This window comes from Nyctereutes procyonoides, unplaced genomic scaffold (genome assembly GCF_905146905.1).
Source record: "Nyctereutes procyonoides isolate TBG_1078 unplaced genomic scaffold, NYPRO_anot_genome, whole genome shotgun sequence".
NCBI classification, from domain to species: domain Eukaryota; kingdom Metazoa; phylum Chordata; class Mammalia; order Carnivora; family Canidae; genus Nyctereutes; species Nyctereutes procyonoides.
This window is the reverse complement of record NW_026575125.1, coordinates 56106228-56132152: the sequence shown is the minus strand read 5'-3', so window position 1 is coordinate 56132152 and position 25925 is coordinate 56106228. Positions and strand designations below refer to the sequence as shown.

The window sequence follows — 25925 nt, the reverse complement described above, 5'->3', positions numbered from 1 at the left end:
TTCTGGGTAGATTTGATAGATGGTGAATATTAGCAGATCACACCCTCTGGCTCTGGGCTAAAAAAACCCACAGCTAATATCATACCAAATAAGAAAAAAATCATAAGTCCCAAAATTATACCAAAGACTGAAAGTTTTTCTTCTAGGACAGGAAAAAGACAATGATGCCCATGTTTGCCACTTCTATTCAACACACTACTGGAAATTCTAGACAGGTCAGTTAGGCAAGAAAAGCAAAGACATTTAAATTGGAAAGGAAGAAGTAAAATTATCTCTGTTGGCAGGTGATATTATCTTATGTGTAGAAAACCCCCCAAAAAATATACAAAAAAATCTGTTAACGCTAACAAACAAATTCAGCAATGTTTCATGATACAAAATCAACATGCAAAATTCAGTTGCATTTCTACACAATAATAATAATTCAAAAAAGAAATTAAGAAAATAATTACATTTACAATAGCACCAAAAAGAATAAAATACTTAATAATAAACTTAAAGAGGTGAAAGACTGGTAACACAGAAAACTACAAAACATTGTTAAAAGAATTTAAAAACCTAAATAAATGTAAAGGCATCCTATGTTCATGGGCTACATGACTTAATATTGCTAACATGACAGTGTTGTCCAAAATGATCTACAGATTCAATGCACTCCTTATTGGAATCCCAGTGACTTTTTTGTAGAAATAGAAAAACATCCTAAAATTCATACGGAATCAAGAGACCACTATTAGGCAGCAATCTTGAAAATGAACAAATATGAAAGACTCACATCTCCTGATTCCATAACTTATTACACAGCAATAGTAACCAAAACACAAACAAACAAACATGGTACTCGAATAAAGATAGATATATAGACCAATGGAATAGAGTAGAGCCCAGAAATAAACCTTTGAATGTATATGGTCAACTTCAACTGTTTTTTGACAAGAGTGCCAACCATTCAATGGGGGCTGCAAGGAAAACTGGATATCCACATGCAAAAAATATTAAGCTGGACCCTACATTTACACCATATACAAAAATTAACTCAAAATGGACTAAAAAACCAAACATAAGAGTGAAAACTATAAAAGTCTGTGAAGAAAATATCAGAGACAATCTTTGTGACATTGGATTTTACAATAATTTCTTGGCTATGACACTGAAAGCACAGGCGAAAAAGGAGAAAATAGTTTAATTGGACTTCATCAAAATTAACAACTTTTATGCATCAAATGACACTACTATCAAGAGAATGAAAAGATAATCTACAGAATGGAGGAAAATATTTGCAAATCATGCATCTGATAAGGGATTAATAACCAGAATATATAAAAACTATAAACCAGAATTTAAACCATTTTATTTTATATATAAACCAGAATATATAAAAACTGCCCCAACTCAACAACAAAAAACAGCTTAGATGCAAAATGAACAAAATACCTAATACTAGAAATGGCCAATAGCACATGTAAAAATGCTCAACCCTAGTCAGAGAAATGCAAATCATAATCACAGTAAAACAACACTTCACACCTATCTGAGTGGCTATTACCAATAAAATGGAAAATAGCTATTGTTGGTGAAGATCTGCAGAAACTGGAATCTTTGTGCATTACTGATGGGAATGTAAAATGGTGTAGCTCCAATGGAAGTTTGGCAGTTTCTCAAAAAGTTAAATAATTGCCATGTGATCCAGCAATTCTACTCCTATGTATAGTTCCCAAAAGAACTGAAAGCAGGACTTGACCAGATATTTGTATGGCAATGTTAAATGCAGTATTATTCACAATAGAAAAAAGGTAGAAAGAATTCAGGTGTTCATCAACTGATGAGTGAATAAACAATGTGGAATATATATAGAATGGACTGTTATTCAGCCAAATAAAGGAATGAAGTTCTAAAACATGCTATGACATGGATGAACCTTGAAGACATTATGCTAAGTGAAATAAGCTAAGTGATTTAATGCCAGGACAAATATGGAATTACTCTATTTATATGAGGTATCCAGGATAGGCAAATCTGTAGATACAGAAAGTAGATTAGAGGTTATCAGGGTCTGAGGGGAAGGGGAATGAGGAGTTATTACTTAATGGCTACAGAGTTTCTGCTAAAAAGTCATGAAAAAGATTTGGAAATAGGTAATAGTACTTACATTGTGAATGTAATTAATGCCACTGAATCCTTAAAATGGTAAATGTTATGTGTATTTTACCACTATAACACATTTTCAGAAAAATCCAGTAAGCACAGTAGAAACCAAAAAAAAAAGATATCATTAGTTGACCAAAATATAAGTAATTTCTGTACAATACAGATGACCCCATCCCTAAATGAAAAACTGAACTCCAAAAAAATGATAGCCTGACTGCAGACATCTTGGTATGAAGGTATAGAAGCCTGAAAAAGAAGTAAAGATGAATTTGAAGTAACTTTAAATGTGCACAGCAAGGAGGACATATGCACCCAAAAGAAATTAAGATTTTTTTTTTTAGATTTTCTTTATTTATTCATGAGATACACACACACACACACACACACACACAGAGGCAGAGACACAGGCAGAGGGAGAAGCAGGCTCCATGCAGGGAGCCTTACATGGGACTTGATCCCGGGTCTCCAGGATCATGCCCTGGGCTGAAGGCAGCACTAAACCACTGAGCCACCCGGGCTACCCAGAAATTAAGATTCTTATAATAAAGGAATATAATATGCCATGACCAGAAATTTAAAAAAAATTATGTTGTCAATGGCTCATTAATATCTACAAGGAGACAAATTATTAAAAAGAATCAAATGGAATTCTGGAGTTGAGAAGTACAAAACTGATATAAAAGAAGAGAAAGTAAGTTTGAGCTGAAGAATAATCAGTGAACTTGAAGACAGATCAGAAGATAATATGTAATCTCAAAGCACAGAAAAATAGAATGAAGGAAAATGAAAACAGCCTCAGAGAAATGTTAGACATCATTAAAGGCACTAACATACATATATTGGGAGTATCAGAAAAATACGAAAACAAAACATAAGAAATATTTAAAGAAATAATGTGAAAATTTCCACATTTAGTGAAAAACACTTATATTTCTAGGAAGCTAAAGAGCTCCAAGCAGAAATAAACCACAAGGAGATCCAAAGCAGATACATAACAGTATATACTGAAAAACAGAAAACAGAAAATCATGAAAGTAGCAGGATGAAATGACTCATTACTTACAAGGAAACTACAGTAGGATAAATAGCTGATGTCTGATTAGAAACAATGTAAGGGGCACCTGGGTGGCTCAATGGTTGAGCGTCTGCCTTTGGCTCAGGGCATGAACAAGCTTGAAAAGGATGGGGCAGCCTGGGTGGCTCAGAGGTTTAGAGCCTGCCTTCAGCCCAGGACCTGATCCTGGAGACCCAGGATCAAGTCCCATATCGGGATCCTTGCAGGGAGTCCGCTTCTCCCTCTGCCTATGTCTCTGCTTCTCTCTCTGTGTCTCTCATGAGTAACTAAATAAAATCTTTTAAAAAAGAAACAATATAGGACAGAAGACAGTAGGATAAAAAATTGAAAGTGATGAAAGAAAAAAAGATTGTCAACCAAGAAACCCATATGCATCAAAATTAACTTTAGAAAATTAAGGTAATTCATTTATGCATATAAAGGCTTCAAAGTCATCTCTTCTGCCCACATATCAAGAAAAAAACAAAACAAAACAAAACAAAACAAAACAAAAAAACAGAACAACCTGAAAGCCAACTCCTCTTAGATTCATCAGAGTAGAAACACAGGAGAAGAAAACTGTGGGTACCAGGACAAGGGTAGCAGCGCCTGAACTTGATGAATTGCTGGAAGCTCAGTAGAGACAAGTTTGAGAGTTAAAAATCCCAAAGGGGCCCAGTCATGGGGAAGACTCCCACAGTTTGAGTTTTGTTACCAGGAGCCCTCTCAGGTTCTCACAGTGACTAGGGAAAAATCCCTTCATCTTTCCAGAACAGCCACTTTTATTTTTTTAATTATTTATTTATTTTTTTAATAAATTAATTTTTTATTGGTGTTCAATTTACCAACATACAGATTAACACCCAGTGCTCATCCCGCCAAGTGCCCCCCTCAGTGCCTGTCACCCATTCACCATCACCCCCCGCCCCCCTCCCCTTCCACCACCCCTAGTTCATTTCCCAGAGTTAGGAGTCTTTATGTTCTGTCTCCCTTTCTGATATTTCCCACACATTTCTTCTCCCTTCCCTTATTTTCCCTTTCACCATTATTTATATTCCCCAAATGAATGAGAACATACACTGTTTGTCCTTCTCCGACTGACTTACTTCACTCAGCATAATACCCTCCAGTGCCATCCATGTTGAAGGAAATGGCGGGTATTTGTCATTTCTAATGGCTGAGTAATATTCCATTGTATACATAAACCACATCTTCTTTTTTTAATAAATTAATTTTTATTGGTGTTCAATTTACCAACATACAGAATAACACCCAGTGCTCATCCCGCCAACTGCCCCCCTCAGTGCCCGTCACCCATTCACCCCCACCCCCCGCCCTCTTCCCCCTCCACCACCCCTAGTTCGTTTCCCAGAGTTAGGAGTCTTTATGTTCTGTGTCCCTTTCTGATATTTCCCACACATTTCTTCTCCCTTCCCTTATATTCCCTTTCACTATTATTCATATTCCCCAAATGAATGAGAACATACACTGTTTGTCCTTCTCCGATTGACTTACTTCACTCAGCATAATACCCTCCAGTGCCATCCACGTTGAAGCAAATGGTGGGTATTTGTCGTTTCTAATGGCTGAGTAATATTCCATTGTATACATAAACCACATCTTCTTTATCCATTCATCTTTCGATGGACACCGAGGCTCCTTCCACAGTTTGGCTATTGTGGACATGGCTGCTAGAAACATCGGGGTGCAGGTGTCCTGGCGTTTCATTGCATCTGAATCTTTGGGGTAAATCCCTAACAGTGCAATTGCTGGGTCATAGGGCAGGTCTATTTTTAACTCTTTGAGGAACCTCCACACAGTTTTCCAGAGTGGCTGCACCAGTTCACATTCCCACCAACAGTGTAAGAGGGTTCCCTTTTCTCCGCATCCTCTCCAACATTTGTTGTATCTTGCCTTGTTAATTTTCCCCATTCTCACTGGTGTGAGGTGGTATCTCATTGTGGTTTTGATTTGTATTTCCCTGATGGCAAGTGATGCAGAGCATTTTCTCATGTGCATGTTGGCCATGTCTATGTCTTCCTCTGTGAGATTTCTCTTCATGTCCTTTGCCCATTTCATGATTGGATTGTTTGTTTCTTTGCTGTTGAGTTCAATAAGTTCTTTATAGATTTTGGAAACTAGCCCTTTATCTGATATGTTATTTGCAAATATCTTCTCCCATTCTGTAGGTTGTCTTTGAGTTTTGTTGACTGTATCCTTTGCTGTGCAAAAGCTTCTTATCTTGATGAAGTCCCAATAGTTCATTTTTGCTTTTGTTTCTTTTGCTTTCGTGGATGTATCTTGCAAGAAGTTACTGTGGCCAAGTTCAAAAAGGGTGTTGCCTGTGTTCTCCTCTAGGATTTTGATGGAATCTTGTCTCACATTTAGGTCTTTCATCCATTTTGAGCTTATCTTTGTGTATGGTGCAAGAGAGTGGTCTAGTTTCATTCTTCTGCATGTGGATGTCCAATTTTCCCAGCACCATTTATTGAAGAGACTGTCTTTTTTCCAGTGGATAGTCTTTCCTCCTTTATCGAATATTAGTTGACCATAGAGTTGAGGGTCCACTTCTGGGTTCTCTATTCTGTTCCATTGATCTATGTGTCTGTTTTTGTGCCAGTACCACACTGTCTTGATGACCACAGCTTTGTAGTACAACCTGAAATCTGGCATTGTGATGCCCCCAGATATGGTTTTCTTTTTTAAAATTCCCCTGGCTATTTGGGGTCTTTTCTGATTCCACACAAATCTTAAAATAATTTGTTCCAACTCTCTGAAGAAAGTCCATGGTATTTTGATAGGGATTGCATTAAACGTGTAAATTGCCCTGGGTAACATTGACATTTTCACAATATTAATTCTGCCAATCCATGAGCATGGAATATTTTTCCATCTCTTTGTGTCTTCCTCAATTTCTTTCAGAAGTGTTCTATAGTTTTTAGGGTATAGATCCTTTACCTCTTTGGTTAGGTTTATTCCTAGGTATCTTATGCTTTTGGGTGCAACTGTAAATGGGATTGACTCCTTAAATTCTCTTCAGTCTCATTGTTAGTGTATAGAAATGCCATTGATTTCTGGGCATTGCTTTTGTATCCTGCCATGCTGCCAAATTGCTGTATGAGTTCTAGCAATCTTGGGGTGGAGGCTTTTGGGTTTTCTATGTAGAGTATCATGTCATCGGTGAAGAGGGAGAGTTTGACTTCTTCTTTGCCAATTTGAATGCCTTTAATGTCTTTTTGTTGCCTGATTGCTGAGGCTAGGACTTCCAATACTATGTTGAATAGCAGTGGTGAGAGTGGACATCCCTGTCTTGTTCCTGATCTTAGGGGAAAGGCTCCCAGTGCTTCCCCATTGAGAATGATATTTGCTGTGGGATTTTCGTAAATGGCTTTTAAGATGTCGAGGAAAGTTCCCTCTATCCCTACACTCTGAAGAGTTTTGATCAGGAATGGATGCTGTATTTTGTCAAATGCTTTCTCTGCATCTAATGAGAGGATCATATGGTTCTTGGATTTTCTCTTGCTGATATGATGAATCACATTGATTGTTTTACGAGTGTTGAACCAGCCTTGTGTCCCGGGGATAAATCCTACTTGGTCATGGTGAATAATTTTCTTAATGTGTTGTTGGATCCTATTGGCTAGTATCTTGTTGAGAATTTTTGCATCCATGTTCATCAGGGATATTGGCCTATAATTCTCCTTTTTGGTGGGGTCTTTGTCTGGTTTTGGAATTAAGGTGATGCTGGCCTCATAGAACAAATTTGGAAGTACTCCATCTCTTTCTATCTTTCCAAACAGCTTTAGTAGAATAGGTATGATTTCTTCTTTAAACATTTGATAGAATTCCCCTGGGAAGCCATCTGGCCCTGGACTCTTGTGTCTTGGGAGGTTTTTGATGACTGCTTCAATTTCCTCCCTGGTTATTGGCCTGAAGTACAGCCACTTTTAAATATGCCCAGAACATTCTGTTCTTAAAGATTGTTCTTAAGATAAACTATTGTACCAGAGCCTAGCCAATCTTGGGGAAGGGAAATACACAACTCCAGCACCCTCTAGGCTTCCTGTCCCACTGAAAGGGGAAAATAAAACAGAATGAAACAAACTGGGAAGCACTTAAAAGAGCACAGCTCCGGGGCACAGGGGCACTAAAAAACTGGCCAAATCATAGTACTACAGAATACTTTCAGTCTTCCAACACCATACCACTTCATCAATAAGGTGTCTTATGGGAATACAACTGAAAGAATCATGCATCTCAGACAAGATAAAAAATAAATCATATGGATGAAAAGTATACCATAGGGAATATAGTCAATAATATTGTAATAATTTAGTAAGATGACACATGGTAACTATACTTATTGTGTTAATAAGCACTGTGCAATGTAGAGAATTGCTGAATCACTATGTTGTACACTTGAAACTAATATATCATTATATGACAACTATACTTCAAAAGACAAAAAATAAAAATAGGCAAAAAGTGAAGATAATTTACCTGCAGTACCCTACACTAGAGAATTTATTAAATAGTTATGTTAGATTAAAAAACAAAAAAGAAATCTCTAGGGAAATCTAAAGAAAACAGGCCAGACAAACACAAGGACCCACTGGGGAAAGTTTAGCCTTCAACGGTGCCAACTACCGCAAACAGTAAATACAGCCAAATGCCTCACCTTACATTACCTTGTAAGAAATGTTAAAAGAAGTTAAAATCTTATTTAAAGCCCTATTTACCTCAGTTTCTTTCACCTAGTACATATGTGTGGCTTTCAAACAAAAAGTAGAAGTCATACTAAAAGACACTGCAAGCATCAGAACCAGGCACAGAAATGGCAGAGATTCTGAAATGATCAGACTGGGAATATCAATCAATCAAAATTAATATGCCACATGTAATGCAAAAAGTGGACAACATGAAAGAACAGTAATGTTGGCAGAGAAATGGCAACTATAAGAAAAAATCAAAAGGAAATGGCAGAAAGCCAAAATACTATAACAGAAAGAATGTCTTTGATCGGCTCTATCAATAGACTGGACATGGCTGAGGTAAGTATCAGTGAAGGTTGAAGATATACCAACAGAAACTTTCAAAACTAAAATAAAAGAAAAAATACATAGAATATTCCAGAACTAGGGGCCAATTATAAAAGGAGCAATAGACACCTAACAGAAATGTCAGAAGGTAAAGCGAGAAAGGAACAGAGGAAATATTTCAAGTTACAGTGACAAGATAATTTCCAAAATTAATGAAAGGCTTCAAACCATAGGTTGAGGAAGTTCAGAGAGTACAAAGCTAGATACTCAAAAATCTATACCTAGTCCTCTCCTATTTAAACTGCAGAAAATCAAGGAAAAATCTTGAACAAAGCCAGAAGAGAAAAATGCCTTACATATAAAGGAGCAAAATAACAGTTACATCAGACATCTCTTTAGAAACCATGTGAGATAAGAAGAGTGGAATGAAATATTTAACGTGTTAAAATGTATCACCAACCTGGAATTCCATATCTAGCAAAGAAATACAGACTTTCTCAGACAAAAAATTAAGGGAACTTGCCACCAGTAGAATTACCTTGTAAGAAATGTTAAAAGAAGTTCTTCAGAGAACAGGAAAATGCTATATTTAAGACAATTAGATCTTCAAGAAGGGTTATAGAAGGAAAAAAATGAAGATAAAATAAAAGTTTATTTCTGTTATTCCTTTTTTAATAAAAGTGTTCGTGTTTTTCAATTTGAGGGTTAAATTGGGTGTATTTCTCTTATTCTTAATTGATCTAGGAGGTAACAATTTGTTCAAAATAATAATAATGTATTTAATGATTATAGCTTAGGGATAAGTAAAACAAATAGCAGCAATGTTATAAGGGATGGAAAGAAGTAACTGGAAATACTCTGTAAATAAGGTACTTCCACGACCTGGGAAGTGGTATTGTGTTATATGAAACTGGTCTTGAATTGGTTGTATATATATATATATACTACAAACTCACTTTAGTTGGCAAGCCCCTCCCAAAAAGGATTATAAAGATTATAAATCCTTTTTGATATGCTAAGGGAAGATAAAAAATGATATCATACTAAATACTCAATTAAAATCATACAAGACAGAAAAAGACTAGGAGACAAAAACAGGAACAAAGAACATGAGCAATGAAGAGAAAATAGTTAACGAGCATGGTATATATTAATCCAACTATATCAATAATCCCTTTAAACAGGCTGCAGTGCAGTAGAGGGCAGAAGAGTAGGAGTCCTCAACTCACCTGGTCCCACCAACTTACCTAGATAACTTTCAAAACATCCTGAACACCTATGAATTTGACTTCAGATTTAGAAACAATGGCTGGAATGCTACAGAAAGAAAAGTTTTCACTTCTAGCAAGGTAGGAAGGTGAGATAAATATATAAATGAGAAAGAAGAAAGAAAGAAAGAAAGAAAGAAAGAAAGAAAGAAAGAAAGAAAGAAAAAAAGAAAGAAAGAAAGAAAGAAAGAAAAAAGTGGGGGAGGGGCTCTATGAGGAGCTGGGCTAAAACCCAGCAGTGAAAGCCTCCAGGACACCAAAGCTCAGCAGCCCTGGAGAAGTGGGAACTTTAAGAATCCGCACCAGATTTTTCCCTGACAGAAAAGTGCTTAGCAGGGAAATCGGGCAGAATCGCAGGAGGGTCAGTGAAGCCTCCAGTTTCCTGAGTCACTAACAGAGGAAGGGCGCTTGGGGGAAAGGGGGGAAAGCGCACCACAAACTGTGGACCCATCTCAGTAAAGGGCTGGAGCGTGCACCCCTTAGGGCATTTGGGGGAAGCCAGTCAGCTCTGGACGGAGGTGGCTATGCCCCGTTGCCTTTGGGAGAGGTGGCCCCTGGGAGCGCAATTCTAGCAGCACAGGGCCCCAGATAACAGGGCACATGAGTGGACAAAGCCAGCAATCCTGCATTCTCCCTGGGACAGGTGGAACCAGGGCGGGCACAGGACAGTGAGAACTCTCCTGCCGCTGGGTGTCCCACAAGCTGTGCAGATCAGTGCACCTGCGCCAGCCCCGGGAGCATCTAGAGCATGCGGACTGGGAGACTGCATTAGTTACTAGAGGGGAGCTGACTCCAGAACTGGAAATCTGGCCGCCACCATTGTGTTTTTCCTTCTTGTTTCACCTTATGCCTGGGAGGGGAGGGGCCGCCAGGGAACAAAGGCCTCACAGCATAAACAGCTCACACTGAGCCCAGCACCTGGTAGGGGGCGGGGCATTTTCCCAAGGCATACACACCTGAGAATCAGCACAGCTGACCCCTCCCCCAGGAGACCAGCTGGAAGGACAGGGGAAGAGCAAGTTATTGACAAAGCAGCTCAGCAAAGCTCCAGGACCAAGGGAAAATCAAAGGAATATAATATACAGAAGTAGAGGGTCCCCCCATTTTAAAAGTTTTTTCCCCATTTTTTTTCCTTTTCAATTACAACTCATTTTTATATGACACTAAAAATTTCCAGTAGTTTCTTTCATATAGACTTCATTATCCCTCCACTACAACTTCTTCACCACCATCTCCCAGTCGCCCAAGTTTTAAAATTTTTTCCTTTTTACTTTTGTTTTTTTTTTTCTTCTTTGGGATTTTTGGCCATTTATTTTTTTCTACTTTGTTTTAAAATTGGTTTTTCATATTAGTGGTCCTTTGGTGTTATTTTGTTCTGATCTTCTTTTTCATTTTCTGGTCTCTGACCTCATCAAAACCATATAGGGTGAAATTTACTTAGTTTGTGGTTGATATTCTTGCCTCACCCTGCTCATACACCCACTCTGCACTGAACAAAATGAATAGAAGGAAGAATTCACCACGAAACAATCAGAAACAGTACTCTCTGCCACAGAGTTACAGAATATGGATTACAATTCAATGTCAGAAAACTACTTAAGAAGCACAATTATAAAACTACTGGTGGCTCTGGAAAAAAGCATAAAGGACTCTAGAGACATTGTTACCGCAGAATTTAGATCTAATCAGGCCAAAATTAAAAATAAATTAAATGAGATGCAATCCAAACTGCAGGTCCTAACGGCTAGGATTAATGTGGTAGAAGAAAGAGCAACATAGAAAACAAGTTGATGGTGAGGAAGGAAGCTGAGGAAAAAAAGAGAAAAACAATTAACAGCCCATGAAGAAAGGCTAAGAGAATTAAATGATAGCCTGAGAAGGAACAATCTATGAATAATTGGGGTTCCAGAAGATGCCAAGAGGGAGAAAGAGACAGAAAGTATATTTGAACAAATGAGAGCTGAGAACCTCATTGTCCTAACGATGAGGGCTAATGAGGTAGAAGAAAGAGTGAGTGACATAGAAGACAAGTTGATGGCAAGGAAAGAAGCTGAGGAAAAAAGAGAAAAGCAATTAAATGACCATGAGGAAAGGTTAAGGGAAATAAATGACAGCCTCAAAAGGAAAAATCTACGTTTAATTGGGGTTCCAGAGGGCGCCGAGAGGAACAGAGGACCAGAAAGCATATTTGAACAATTCATAGCTGAGAACTTCCCTAATTTCAGGAGGAAAATGGGAATTAAGATGCAGGAGATAGAGATCTCCCCCCAAATCAATAAAAACCATTCAACACCATGACATTTAATAGTGAAACCTGCAGATCCCAAAGAAAAGAGAAAATCCTTAAAGCGGTGAGAGACAAGACTCTTAACTTATATGGGGAGAAATATCAGATTAACAGCAGACCTCTCCACAGACCTGGCAGGCTAGGTAGGACTGGCAGGATGTATTCAGGGTACTAAATGAGAACAATATGCAGCCAAGAATACTTTATCCCACAGGGCTCTCATTCAGAATAGAAGGAGAGATATAGAGTTTCCAAAATACGCAGAAACTGGAAGAATATGTGACCACCAAACCAGCTCTGCAGGAAATATTAAGGAGGACACTGCAAAATAAAGAAGAAGCCCAAAGAAATAATCTGCAGAAACAGGGACTGAACAGGCATTATGATTACACTAAATTCGTTATCTTTCAAGTTACTCTGAATGTGAATGGGCTAAATGATCGCATCAAAAGACGCAGGGTATCGCACGGGATATAAAAGCAAGACATCTCGATTTGCTGTCTAAAAAGGACTCATTGTAGACCGAAGGTCACCTCCAGCCTGAAAATGAAAGGGTGGAGAACCATTTACCATTAAAATGGTCCTCAAAAGGAGCTGGGCTAGCAATCCTCATCTCAGATAAATTAAGGTCTATCCCAAAGACTGTACTAAGAGATGAAGAGGGACATTATATCATACTTAAAGGGTCTATCCAACAAGAAGACCTAAGAATCATGAATATTTAAGCCCCTAATGTGGGAGCTGCCAAGATACTTAGATAATTATACACCAATAGTAGGAGACTTCAACATGGCACTTTCTGCAAATGACAGATATCCTAAGCAGGACATTACCAAAGAAACAAGGGCCTTAAATGATACACTGGATCAGATAGATTTCACAGATATTTATAGAACTTTCCATCTGAACACAACTGAATACACATTCTTCTCATGTACACATGGAACTGTCTCCAGAATAGACCACATACTGGGTCATAAATCAGCACTCAACCAATACCAAAAGATTGGGATTGTCCCCTGCATATTTTCAGACCATAATGATTTGAAACTTGAACTCAATCACGAAAAGAAATTTGGAAGAAACTTAAACACGTGGAGGTTCAAGAGCATCTACTAAAAGATGAATGGGTCAACCAGGAAATTACAGAATAATTAAAATGATTCATGGAAACTAATGAGAATGAAGATATAACCGTTCAAAACCATTGGGATACAGCAAAAGCAGTCCTAAGATGGAAATACATTGCAATACAAGCCTCCCTCAAAAAACTGGAAAAAAATCAAATACACAAGATAACCTCACACCTAGACGAACTAGAGAAAGAACAGCAAATAAAACCTACACCAAGCAGAAGAGAGTTAATAATGATTCAAACAGAACTCAATGAAATAGGGGCCAGAAGAACTGTGGAACAGATCAACAAAACCAGGAGTTGGTTCTTTGAAAGAATTAATAAGATAGATAAACCATTAGCCAGCCTATTAAAAAGAAAAAAGACTCAAATTAATAAAATCATGAATGAAAGAGGAGAGATCACAACCAGTACCAAGGAAATAGAAACATTTTAAAAAATATATTATGAGCAGCTCTATGCCAACAAATTAGGCAATCTAGAAGAAATGGATGCATTTCTGGAAAACTACAAACTACCAAAACTGGAACTGGAAGAAATAGAAAACCTGAGCAGCCAATAATCGGTGAGGAAATTGAAGCAGTCATCAAAAAACTCCCAAGACACAAGAGTCCAGGGCCAGATGGCTTCTCAGGATAATTCTATCAAATGTTTAAGAATAAATAATACTGATTCTACTAAAGCTGTTCCAAAGGATAGAAAGAGACAGAATACTTCCAAATTCGTTTTATGAGGCCACCATCACCTTCATTACAAAACCAAAGACCACACCAAAAAGGAGAATTATACACCAATATCCCTGATAAACACAGATGCATCAATTCTCAACAAGATACTAGCCAATAGGGTCCAACAGTACATTAAGAAGATTATTCACCATGACCAAGTGGCATTTATCCGGGGATGCAAGGTTGGTTCAACACTCGTAAAACAATCAACGTGATAGATCATATCAATAGGAGAGAAAATAAGAACCGTATGATTCTCTCAATAGATGCAGAAAAAGCATTTAACAAAATACAGCATCCATTCCTAATCAAAACTCTTCAGACTGTAGGGATAGAGGGAACATTCCTCAGCATCTTAAAGCCATCTATGAAAAGCCCACAGCAATTATCATTCTCAATGGGGAAACACTGAGCTCTTTTCCCCTAAGATCAGGAACACGATAGGAATGTCCACTCTCAGCACTGTTATTCAACATAGTACTAGAAGTCCTAGCCTCAGCAATCAGGCAACAAAAAGATATAAAAGGCATTCAAATTGACAAAGAAGTCAAACTCTCCCTCTTTGCAGATGACATACTCTACAGAGAAAATCCCAAAGAGTCCACCCCAAGATTGCTAGAACTCATACAGCAATTTGGCAATATGACAAGATACAAAATCAATGCACAGAAATCAGTGGCATTCCTATACACTAACAAAGAGACTGAAGAAAGAGAAATTAAGGAGTCAATCCCATTGAGAATTTAAACCAAATGCATAATATACTTAGGAATAAACCTAACCAAAGAGGTAAAGGATCTATACCCTAAAAACTACAGAACACTTCTGAAAGAAATTGAGGAAGACACAAAGAGATGGAAAAATATTCCATGCTCATGGATTGGAAGAATCAATATTGTGAAAATGTCTATGCTTCCCAGGGCAATTTACACGTCAATGCAGTCCCTATCAAAATACCATAGACTTTCTTCAGAGAGTTGGAACAAATCACATTAAGATTCATGTGGAATTAGAAAAGACCCCAAACAGTCAGGGGAAAATTGAAAAAGAAAACCAGAGCCAGGGGCATCACAATGCCCAATTTCAAGTTGTACTACAAAGCTTGATCATCAAGACAGTGTGGTACTGGCACAAAAACAGACACAAAGATCAATGGAACAGAATTCTAGAGAACCCAGAAATGGGCCCTCAACTCTATGGGCAACTAATATGCGACAAAGCAGGGAAGGCTATCCACTGGAAAAAGGACAGTCTCTTCAATAAATGGTGCTGGGAAAATTGCACAGCCACATGCAGAAGAATGAAACTAGACCATTCTCTTACACCATACAGAAAGGTAAACTCAAATGGATGAAAGATCTAAATATGAGACAAGAATCCATCAAAATCCTAGATGAGGGATCCCTGGCAGCAGTTTAGCTCCTGCCTTTGGCCCAGAGCGCGATCCTGGAGACCCGGGATCGAATCCCACGTTGGGCTCCCGGTGCATGGAGCCTGCTTCTCCCTCTGCCTGTGTCTCTGCCTGTCTCTCTCTCTCTGTGACTATCATAAAAAAAAAAAAAACGAAAAAAAAATCCTAGATGAGAACACAGGCATTGTGTATTTGATTTTTTTGAACTTGGCCACAGCAACTTTTTGCAAGATACATCTATGAAGGCAAGGGAAACAAAAGCAAAAATGAACTATTGGGACTTTGTCAAGATAAAAAGCTTCTACACAGCATGAGAAACAGTCAACAAAACTAAAAGACAACCTACAGAATGGGAGAAGATATTTGCAAATGACATACCAGATAAAGGGCAGTATCTAAGATCTATAAAGAACTTATTAAAAACTCAACACCCAAGAACCAAGCAATCCAATCATGAAATGGGCAAAAGACATGAACAGAGATTTCACCAAAGAAGACATACACACAGCCAAAAAACCCATGAGGAAATGCTACGCATCACTTGTCATCAGGGAAATACAAATCCAAACCACAATGAGATACCACCTCACACCAGTGAGAATGGGGAAAATTAACAAGACAGGAAACAACAAATGTTGGAGAGGATGTGGAGAAAGGGGAACCCTTTTTCACTGTTGGTAGGAATGTGCACTGGTGCAGCCACTCTGGAAAACTGTGTGGAGGTTCCTCAGAGAGTTAAAGAGCCAGGGTAGCTCTGCAGTTTGGCGCCTGCCTTTATCTCAGGATGTATTCCTGGAGTCCTGGGATTGAGTCCCACTTTGGGCTTCCTGCATAGAGCCTGCTTCTTCCTCCGCCTGTGTCTCTGCCTCTCTCTCTCTCTGTGTCTCTCATGAATAAATAAATAAAATCTTTTAAATAATTGTAAAAAGAAATAGAGCTACCCTAGAACCCTGAAATTGTACTGTTGGAGATGTACCCCAAAGATACAGATGCAGTAAAGACTGAGACACCTGTACCTCAATGTTTATAGCAGCAATATCCACAATAGCCAAACTGTGGAAGGAGCCTGTTGTCCATCGACAGATGAATGGATAAAGAAGATATGATATATATATATATATATATATATATATATATATATACACACACACACACACACACACATACACACACACACACACACACAATGGAATATTAGCCATTAGAAATGACGAATACCCACCATTTGCTTCGATATGGATGGAACTGGAGGGTATTATGCTGGGTGAAGTAAGTTAATCAGAGAAGGACAATAATCATATGGCTTAACTCGTATGAGGAATATAAAAGATAGTGAAAGGGATTATAGGGGAAAGGAGAGAAAATGAATGAGAAAAATCAGAGAGGGTGACAACACATGAGAGACTCCTAACTCTGGGAAATGAACAAGGGGTATTGGAAGGGAACGTGAGCAGGGGGGTGTGACTGGGTGACGAGCACTGAGGGGGGCACTTGAAGGGATGAGCACTGGGTGTTATACTATATGTTGGCAAACTCAACTCCAATAAAAAATATACATAAAATAGAAATCTGCAATTTTTAAGATTTTATTCATCTTTTAGAGATAGTAAGAGCCAGAGAGAGAGCACATGAGCAGAGGGCAGGGATAGAGGCAGAAGGAGACACCCCACTAAGCAGGGTGCCCAACATAGAGGTTCATCCCATGAACCCAGGATCATGACCTGAGTTAGGCAGATGCCTAACCGACTGAGCCACCGAGGCACACCACTTAGAAATACTTTAAGTCACAGCTTTGGATTTTGTGAAAAGAATTAAATAGCTTAGTTTTATTTAAATTTACTTCAGTACTCCATTTATACTTCATTTAGTTAAAATGATGGGAATTCAAATCCAGACCCTACCAAAAAGGAGGGGTACCAATATCGCTGATGAACAAGGATGCCAAAATTCTCACCAAGATACTAGCTAACAGGATCCAATAGTCCATTAATGCATTATTCACCATGAACAAGTGGGATTTATTTCTGGCTTGCAAGGTTGGTTCAACATCTGTAAATCAATCAATATGATTCAACACATAATAAAAGCACAAGAATCACAGAATCCTCTGAAGTCATGCAGAAAAAGCATTTGACAAAATACAACATCCCTTCTTGATAAAAACTGTCAGCAGTGTAGGGAAAGAAGGAACATACCTCAATAACATAAAAACCACATAGAAGGACCTACAGAGAATATCATCCCCAATGGAGAAAAACTGAGAGCTTTTCCCTTAAGGTCAGGAAAGCAACAGGGATGTCCATTCTCACCACTGTTATTTAACATAGTATTGGAAGTCCTAGCCTCAGCAATCAGATATCAAAAAGAAATAAAATGCATCCCAATAGTCAGAGAAATAAATCTTTCATTCTTAGCAGCCAACATTATACTGTATATAGAAAACTCAAGACTCAAATACAAAAATTGCTAGAGTTCATACTTGAATTCAGCAAAGCCACAGGATACAAAATTGATGCACAGAAGTCAGCTGCAGTTCTATACATTAACAATGAGACAAAAGAAAGAGAAATAAGGAATCAACCCCATTTACAATTGAACCAAAACCATAAGATACCTAGGAATAAACCTAACCAAAGAGGTAAAGGATCTGCACTCTGAAAACTATAGAACACTTATGAAAGAAATTGAGGGAGACACAAAGAAATGGAAAAACATTCCATGCTCATGGAATAGAAGAACAAATATTGTTCAACTATCTAGTCTATCCAGAGCAATCTACACATTCACTGCAGTCCCTGTCAGAATACCAGCAGCATTTTTCACAGAGCTGGAACAAACAATCTTAAAGTTTGTATGGAAACAGAAAAGACCCTGAATAGCCAAAGGAACATTGAAAAAGGAAACCAAAGCTGGAGGCATCACAATTCCAGGCTTCAAGACGTATTACAAAGCTGTAACCATTAAAAGACAGTATGGCACTGACACAAAAACAGACATACAGATCAGTGGGAACAGTATAGAGAACCCAGAAATGGACCTCAACCCTATGGTCAACTAATCTTCGACAAAGTAGGAAAAAATATCCAATGGAAAAAAGACAGTCTCTTCAAGAAATGGTGCTGGGAAAATTGGACAACCACATGTAGAAGAGTGAAGCTGGACCACTTTCTTACACCTTACATAAAAATAAGCTCAAAATGGATGAAAGACCTAAATGTGAGACAGGAATCCATAAAAATCCTAGAGGAGAACACAAGCAGAAATCATTCTCAGCTTGGCTGTAACATGCTAGACATATCTCCAAAGGCAAGAGAAACAAAAGCAAAAATGAACAACTGGAATTTGATCAAAATAAAAAGCTTCTGTACAGCAAAGGAAACCATCATCAAAATTAAAAGGTAACCTATAGAATGGGAAAAGATATCTGCAAATATCTTATCAGATGAAGAACTAGTATCCAATATCTATAAAAAACTTATCAAACTCAATACCCAAAAAACAGAATCCAGTCAAGAAATGGGCAGAAAACATGAACAGACATTTTTCCAAAGATGACATAAAAATGGCCAACAGACATATGAGAAAATGCTCAACATCATTCCGTATCAGGGAAATACAAATCATAATGACAATAGGATGCTACCTCACAACAGTGAGAATGGTGAAAATTCACTAGACAGGAAAAAACAAATGTTGGGGAGGATGTGGAGAAAGGGGAACCCTCTTGCACTGTTGGCCCGATTGTGAACTGGTACAGCCATTCTGGAAAACGGTATGGAGCTTCCTTAAAAAGTTAAAAATAGAGGTACCCTTTGACCCAGCAATTGCGCTACTGGGTATTTACCCCAAAGATACTGATGTAGTGAAACACTGGGACACCTGCACCCCAATGTTTATAGCAGCAATGTCCAGAATTGCCAAACTGTGGAAGAAGTCATGATGTCCTTTGACAGATGAATGGATAAAGAAGATGTATATATATATATATATATATATATATATATATATATATACACACACACACACACACACACACAATGGAGTATTACCCAGCTATCAGAAGAGACGAATACCCACCATTTGCTTTGATGTGAATGGAAGAGGAGGGTATTAAGCTGAGTGAAATAAGTCAATCTGAGAAGAACAAGCATCATATGGTTTCACTCATACAGGGAATATAAGAAATAGTGAAAGGGGTTATAAAGGAAAGGAGGGGAACTGAGTGGGAAAAATTAGAGAGGGAGACAAACCATGAGAGACTCCTAACTCTGGGAAACAAACAAAGGGTTGCGGAAGGGGAGGTGGGTGGGGGGATGGGGTAACTGGGTGATGGGCAATGAGGAAGGCACTTGATAGGATGAGCACTGGTTATTATACTATATGTTGGCAAACTAAATTTAAATAATAAAATAATATAAATATAAAAAATGTAGAAAGAGACCAGATGTCTATTAATAGATGAATGGATAAAAATGATGTGGTATATATAAACAATGGATATCTTGCCATTTGCAATGATATGGATGGAACCAGAGGGTATTATGCTAAGTAAAATAAGTCAGAGCAAAAGAGATACCATATGATTTCACTCCTATGTGGAACTTAAGAAACAAAACAAATGGACATAGGGGATGGGAAGGAAATATAAAGTAAGATTAAAAAAATGAAAGGGAATAAAGCGGAAAGGAGAGAAAATGAGTGAAAATATCAGTGAGGATGGCAGAACATGAGAGACTCCTAACTCTGGGAAATGAACAAGGGGTAGTGGAAAGGGAGGTGGGCAGGGGGTTGAGGTGACTGGGTGATGGGCACTGAGGGGGGACTTGATGGGGTAAGCACTGGGTGATATGGTATATGTTGGTAAATTGAACTTCAATAAAAGATAAAAATAATAGAAAGAAAGAAAGAGAGAGAGAGGAAAGAAAAAGAAAGGAAGGAAGGGAGGAAGGAAGGAAGGAAGGAAGGAAGGAAGGAAGGGAGGAAGGGAGGAAGGGAGGAAGGGGAAGGAAAAGCATAAGAGATGCTGAACTCCAGGAAATAAACAGGGTTGTTGGAAGGGAGGTGAGTGGGAGAAGGGATAATTGTGTAGTGGGCATGAAGGAAGGCACCTGATGTAATGAGGACTGGGTGTCATATGCAACTAATGAATCACTAAATTCTATCCCTGAAACTAATAAAAAATAATAGTCAAAAAAGAGAAGAAAATAAAATGATGGGAACTCATACTAAGTGATACAGTATTAATAAAGGCTGGACAAATCACTTTATCTCTCTCCCCTAAGCTTGTCTCTAGAATGAGGCTAGCACTGTTAAGAGAATTTTTAAAAAATTATGTAACATTCTTGGCACATTTAAGTGTTGAATAAATGTTAGCTCTAAGGTTATACATAAAATGGTTACTCACTCTTTTGTTGAGACAAATAACAGGCCACAGGCTGCAACCCAGTGTGCAACAGCAGCAGAGACAACCACATAGCAGCCATTTCACATTGACTGGGAGAGCCTTTTTCAAACATGCATTCACACGGCCAATGCTGGTCTTAAATTCTTCTGGGGCCACCTGTAACAGGGGCATAATCTTTATTTAACAGTTTGTGGGCAGCTTTCCACCACTTATCTCTAAACCTAAAGAAAATGTTTATCTTATTACAAACATTTTAAGGAATTACGTGTCTAAAGACATTTCCTCCCTGTATGTAGAAAGCAAAACAATATAATTTCATGTTTACAGAACTTATTCTGATGTTCAACATAATCTTTTGAAATTACCAGTAATAAAATAACAATAAAACTGGTGGTAAAGAATACCCATCAAGCAGTTTTTCTACCAAATATTCTCATTATTCAGGGAATATTACAGTCTCCAATCATTATGACTAGTAAGACTAGAAGTGTTATGTAACAGTTAAAACCTAAATATTACCAGAGGAAATGGAATTAAAATTAAACTTTGGTAATATTCCTGGATTTTAAACTTTTCCTGGATTTTTTAATTTTTCTCCCTGGCAAAGTTGCAACATAACAATTTTAACACTTGTTATTGTTTGCAGGGAAAAGCTACACTAGAAACACAGTAAGGAGTGATTACATTTTTTAAAAAGGGTCTTAATATGCAGCATAAAGTAGATTCAAAATTGCTGTAAACTTTGAATTTTGAAAGGTCCTTAAATACACAAACTTAACATTTTAAATTACGACCTCCATTCCTGGAAGTGCTGCTTGTGCCTCTCTGTAAACAATGACAAAGTTAGTTCAAAGGCAAGAGCATGGTAGGCATATTTATACTGGAAATGCTGCTTGAAGGTTATACAATTCAAAGGCATACTAAAAATAGTTTGCTTTCAGTGAAATCGTATTTCTGGATCACAAAAATTATTTCCTTTTTTAGAAAGCTGTTTAACTATAAAATCTATGGGAAAAAATTCTAACATCTGGCTGTGCAAGTAAAAATGATGAAAATATTAGAAAAATAAGCTGCTATAAAAATAAAAACCCCATTAACATATTTGGTATAAAAAATATGGAGCTAAAAAAATATGGAGCTTTACAACTCTTCCAAGTAAAAATTGCACCAGAGGAATCAATTTATTGAATTTTTATCTTTTAATGGACATATCTTAGAATCAACACTATCACTATAAACCATATACCTATTAGCAGATGTTATAAAGATACATGACCAAAGAATTCAGTGCCATCATGATTAAAACATTAATTATACTAGCTTTATAATTGTTCATGCCATCCAATAAAGTTAATTGCTTAACCCATAAATCTTATTTTCTTCCTAATATGTTAACCAACAACACTTGTAAAATTGCAGGGCTCAAAACTGTTTTTACATGGGCAAATAAACTAATCTATTCTCCATCTAAATTGTTGGCCATATCACCTAAAGACAATCACTAAGTAAAAAGAATTCAAATTAAATGGCTAAGTTCCTGGGGTAAATATGAAAATAAATTCAGAGAACCATGTCTTATAGCTGAAAAATAGAAAATGCTAACAGGCTAAGCATATTAGACAATAAATGAATATTTTTGATTCTAGTTACTTATTAGCTATGAAAAATCATAGACAAATTCATTAAATTTTTCTGCGTTTTAGTTTTTCATGTATAAAATGAGAATAATAATCTTGGTCTTACATATCTTACAGGAAATGGAAATCATATCTGAATAAGAACCTCATAATCAGAATGTTTTGAAAAAGGAAGCCAATGAATCTTCTCTCTTGACTGGATTTGGAGAAAGAAAAGCAAATCTCTCTGTTGCATGGAGTCTCACCTGAAGGCAGGTGGTTTGATCAGGTAACCATTAATAATCCACAGCCTTTCTATACCCTCTATTATAAACAAAAGGATAATTAGCTACACTTTTTTTTTCATTTTATTTTATTTATTTATTTTAAATTTTTATTTATTTATGATAGTCACACACACACAGAGAGAGAGGCAGAGATACAGGCAGAGGGAGAAGCAGGCTCCATGCACCGGGAGCCTGATGTGGGATTCGATCCCGGGTCTCCAGGATCGCGCCCTGGGCCAAAGGCAGGCGCCAAACCACTGCGCCACCCAGGGATCCCTTTTTTTTTTCATTTTAATTCCAGTAAAGTAATATACAGTGTTATATTAGTTTCAGGTGTAAAATAGAGTAATTCAACAATTCCATACATCACTCTGTGCACTTAAAAAATACACTCCTTAATCCCCATCACTATTTCACCCATCACCCCCAACCAATTGTTCTCTATAATTAACATTGTTTCTTGGTTTTTGTCTCTTATTTTTTCCCTTTGCTTATTTTGTATCTAAAATTTCACACAAGTGAAATCATATGGTATTTGTCTTTCTCTGACTTATTGCACTTATCATTATATAATGATACTTTCTAGCTCCATCCATGTTGTTGCAAATGGCAATATTCCATTCCTCTTTATGGCTGAATAATATTCCATTGTATGGATATATCTATATCTGTATCCACAACTGTATATCACATTTTCTTTATCCATTCATCAATCCACAGACACTTACATTGCTTCCATACCTTGGCCCATTGTAAATAATGATGCTATAAACATTGAGGTGCATATGCCTCTTTAGTATTCTTTGGGTAAATATCCAGTAGTATATTGCTGGAACATAAAGTAGTTCTATTTTTAAGTTTTTTGAGGAACCTCTATACTGTTTTTCATAGCAGCTGCATGAGTTTGCATTCCCCACAGTACATGAGTGTTCCTTTTCCTCCACATCCTTTTTATGCTAGGACCATACTGTTTTGGTTGCTATGGCTTTGAAGTATAATTTGAAGTCGGAATTGTGATGCCTACAGCTTTGCTTTTCTTTTTCAAGATTGCTTTGGTTATTCTGGGTCTTTTGTGGTTCCAGACAAATTTTAAGATTATTGGTACTAGCTGTGTGAAAAATGCTGTTGCAGATGGTATTAAGTCTGTAGACTGCTTTGGGTAACATGGAAATTTGAACAATATTTGTTTTTACAATCCATGAGCATGGAATGTCTTTCCATTTCTTTGTGTTGTTTTAAATTTCTTTCATCAGTGTTTTATAGCTTTTAGCGTACAGTTCTTTCACCTCTTTGGTTAGGTTTATTCTTAGGTGTCTTTATTATTTTGGATGTGATTACAAATGGGATTGTTTTCTTAATTTCTCTTTCTGTACTTCATTCTTAGTGTATAGAAATGCAACTTATTTCTGTACACTGATTTTGTTTCCTGTGACTTTACTAAATTTGTTTATCGGTTGTAGTAATTTTTTTGGTGGAGCCTTTCTACATATAGTATCATGTCATCTGCAAATAGTTAAACTTTTACTTCTTCCTTGCTGATCGGAATGCATTTTATTTCTTTTTGTTGTTTGATTGCTGTGACTAGGACTTACAGTACTATGTTGAATACAAGTGGTGAGGGTGGGCATCCTTGTCTTGTTTTCAGTTTTTCCTCATTAATGATGACGTTAGCCATGGGTGTTTCATAGGTGGCCTTTATTATGACGAGGTATGTTCCCTCGAAACCTATTTTGTTGAGGGTTACTATCATGAATGTGTATTTGTTCCAATGTGTCATTCAAAGCCATTGTTTCCTTGTTGAAGTTCTGTTTAGACAATCTGTCCACTGATGTAAGTTGGGTGTTAAAGTCCCTTACTATTATTGTATTATTATGGATTAGTTCCTTTATTTTTGTTACTGTTTTATGAATTTGCACGCTCCTACATTGGGTGCATACATATTTACAGTTGCTATATCTTCTTGTTGGATTATCCCATTTATTATTGTATAGTTTCCTCGTCTCTTGTTAGTCTTTGTTTTAAAATCCATTTTGTCTGATATAAATGTTGCTACTCTGGCTTTCTTTTGACATCCATCTACATGGTAAATGTTTCTCCATTCTCTACCTTTCAATCTGTAGGTGTCCTTAGGTCTAAAATGGGCCTTTTATTTTTTGGTATATTTTTTTAATTGGACTTCGATTTGCCAACATATAGCATAACACCCAGTGCTCATCCCATCAAGTGCCCCCCTCAGTGCCTGCCACCCAGTCACCTATCCCCCTGCCCACCTCCAGCTTCCACTACCCCCTGATCATTTCCTGGAGTTAGGTGTCTCTCATGTCCTGTCACCCTCACTGATATTTCCCACTCATTTTCTCTCCTTTCCCCTTTATTCCCTTTCACTATTTTTTATATTCTGCCAATGAATGAGACCATATAATGTTTGTCCTTCTCCGATTGACTTACTTCCTCAGCATAATATGCTCGAATTCCATCCATGTTGAAACAAATGGTGGGTATTTGTCGTTTCTAATGGATGAGTAATATTCCATTGTATATATAGACCACATCTCTGTCCATCAGGAATATTGATCTATAATTCTTTTTGGTGGGGTCTTTGTCTGGTTTTGGAAATTAAGGTGTTGCTGGCCTCATAGAACGAGTTTGGAAGTATTCTGTCCCTTTCTACCTTTCAGAACAGCTTTAGTAGAATAGGTATGGTTTCTTCTTTAAACGTTTGATAGAATTCCCCTGAGAAGCCACCTGGCCCTGGATTTTTGTGTCTTGGGAGGTTTTGGATGATTGCTTCAATTTCTTCCCTGGTTATCAGCCTGTTCAGGTTTTCTATTTCTTCCTGTTCCAGATTTAGTAGTTTGTGGTTTTCCAGAAATGCATCCATTTCTTCTAGATTGCCTAATTTATTGGCGTATAGCTGCTCAAAATATGTTTTAAAAATCGTTTGTATTTCCTTGGTATTGGTGGTGATCTCTCCTTTTCCATTCATAATTTTAATTCTTAGAGTCTTTTCTCTTTTGTTTTTAATAAGGCAGACTAATGGTTTATCTATCTTATTAATTCTTTCAAAGAACCAACTCCTGGTTTTGTTGATCTGTTCCACAGTTCTTCTGGTCTCTATTTCATTGAGTTCTGCTTGAATCTTTATTAACTCTCTTCTGCTGGGTGTAGGTTTTATTTGCTGTTCTTTCTCCAGTTCCTTTAGGTGCAAAGTTAGCTTGTGTATTTGACTTTTTTCCAATTTTTTGAGGGATGCTTGTATTGTGATGTATTTCCCCCTTAGGACTGCTTTTGTTGTATCCCAAAGATTTTTAATGGTTGTATCTTCATTCTCATTAGTTTAGTTTCCATGAATCTTTTTAATTTTAATTCTTCTCTAATTTCCTGGTTGGCCCATTCAACTTTTAGAAGGATGCTCTTTAACTTCAACGTGTTTTTTTCCCAAATTTCTTCTTGTGATTGAGTTCAAGCGTCAAAGCATTATGGTCTGAAAATATGCAGGGGACAATCCAAATCTTTTGGTTGAGTGCTGATTTATGACCAGGTATGTG

The 25925-nt window shown here is 37.3% G+C and overlaps 1 protein-coding gene across 1 annotated transcript in view; it reads right to left on the bottom strand.

Annotated features, from left to right (window-relative positions):
- CHIC1 (cysteine rich hydrophobic domain 1) overlaps positions 1-25925 on the bottom strand; it is a 64965-nt gene that overhangs the window by 12884 nt on the left and 26156 nt on the right. Inside the window, exon 3 of the mRNA XM_055338982.1 lies at positions 20475-20630. Within this exon, the coding sequence (XP_055194957.1) occupies positions 20475-20630 (156 nt within the window). The remainder of the gene's footprint in view (positions 1-20474; positions 20631-25925) is intronic.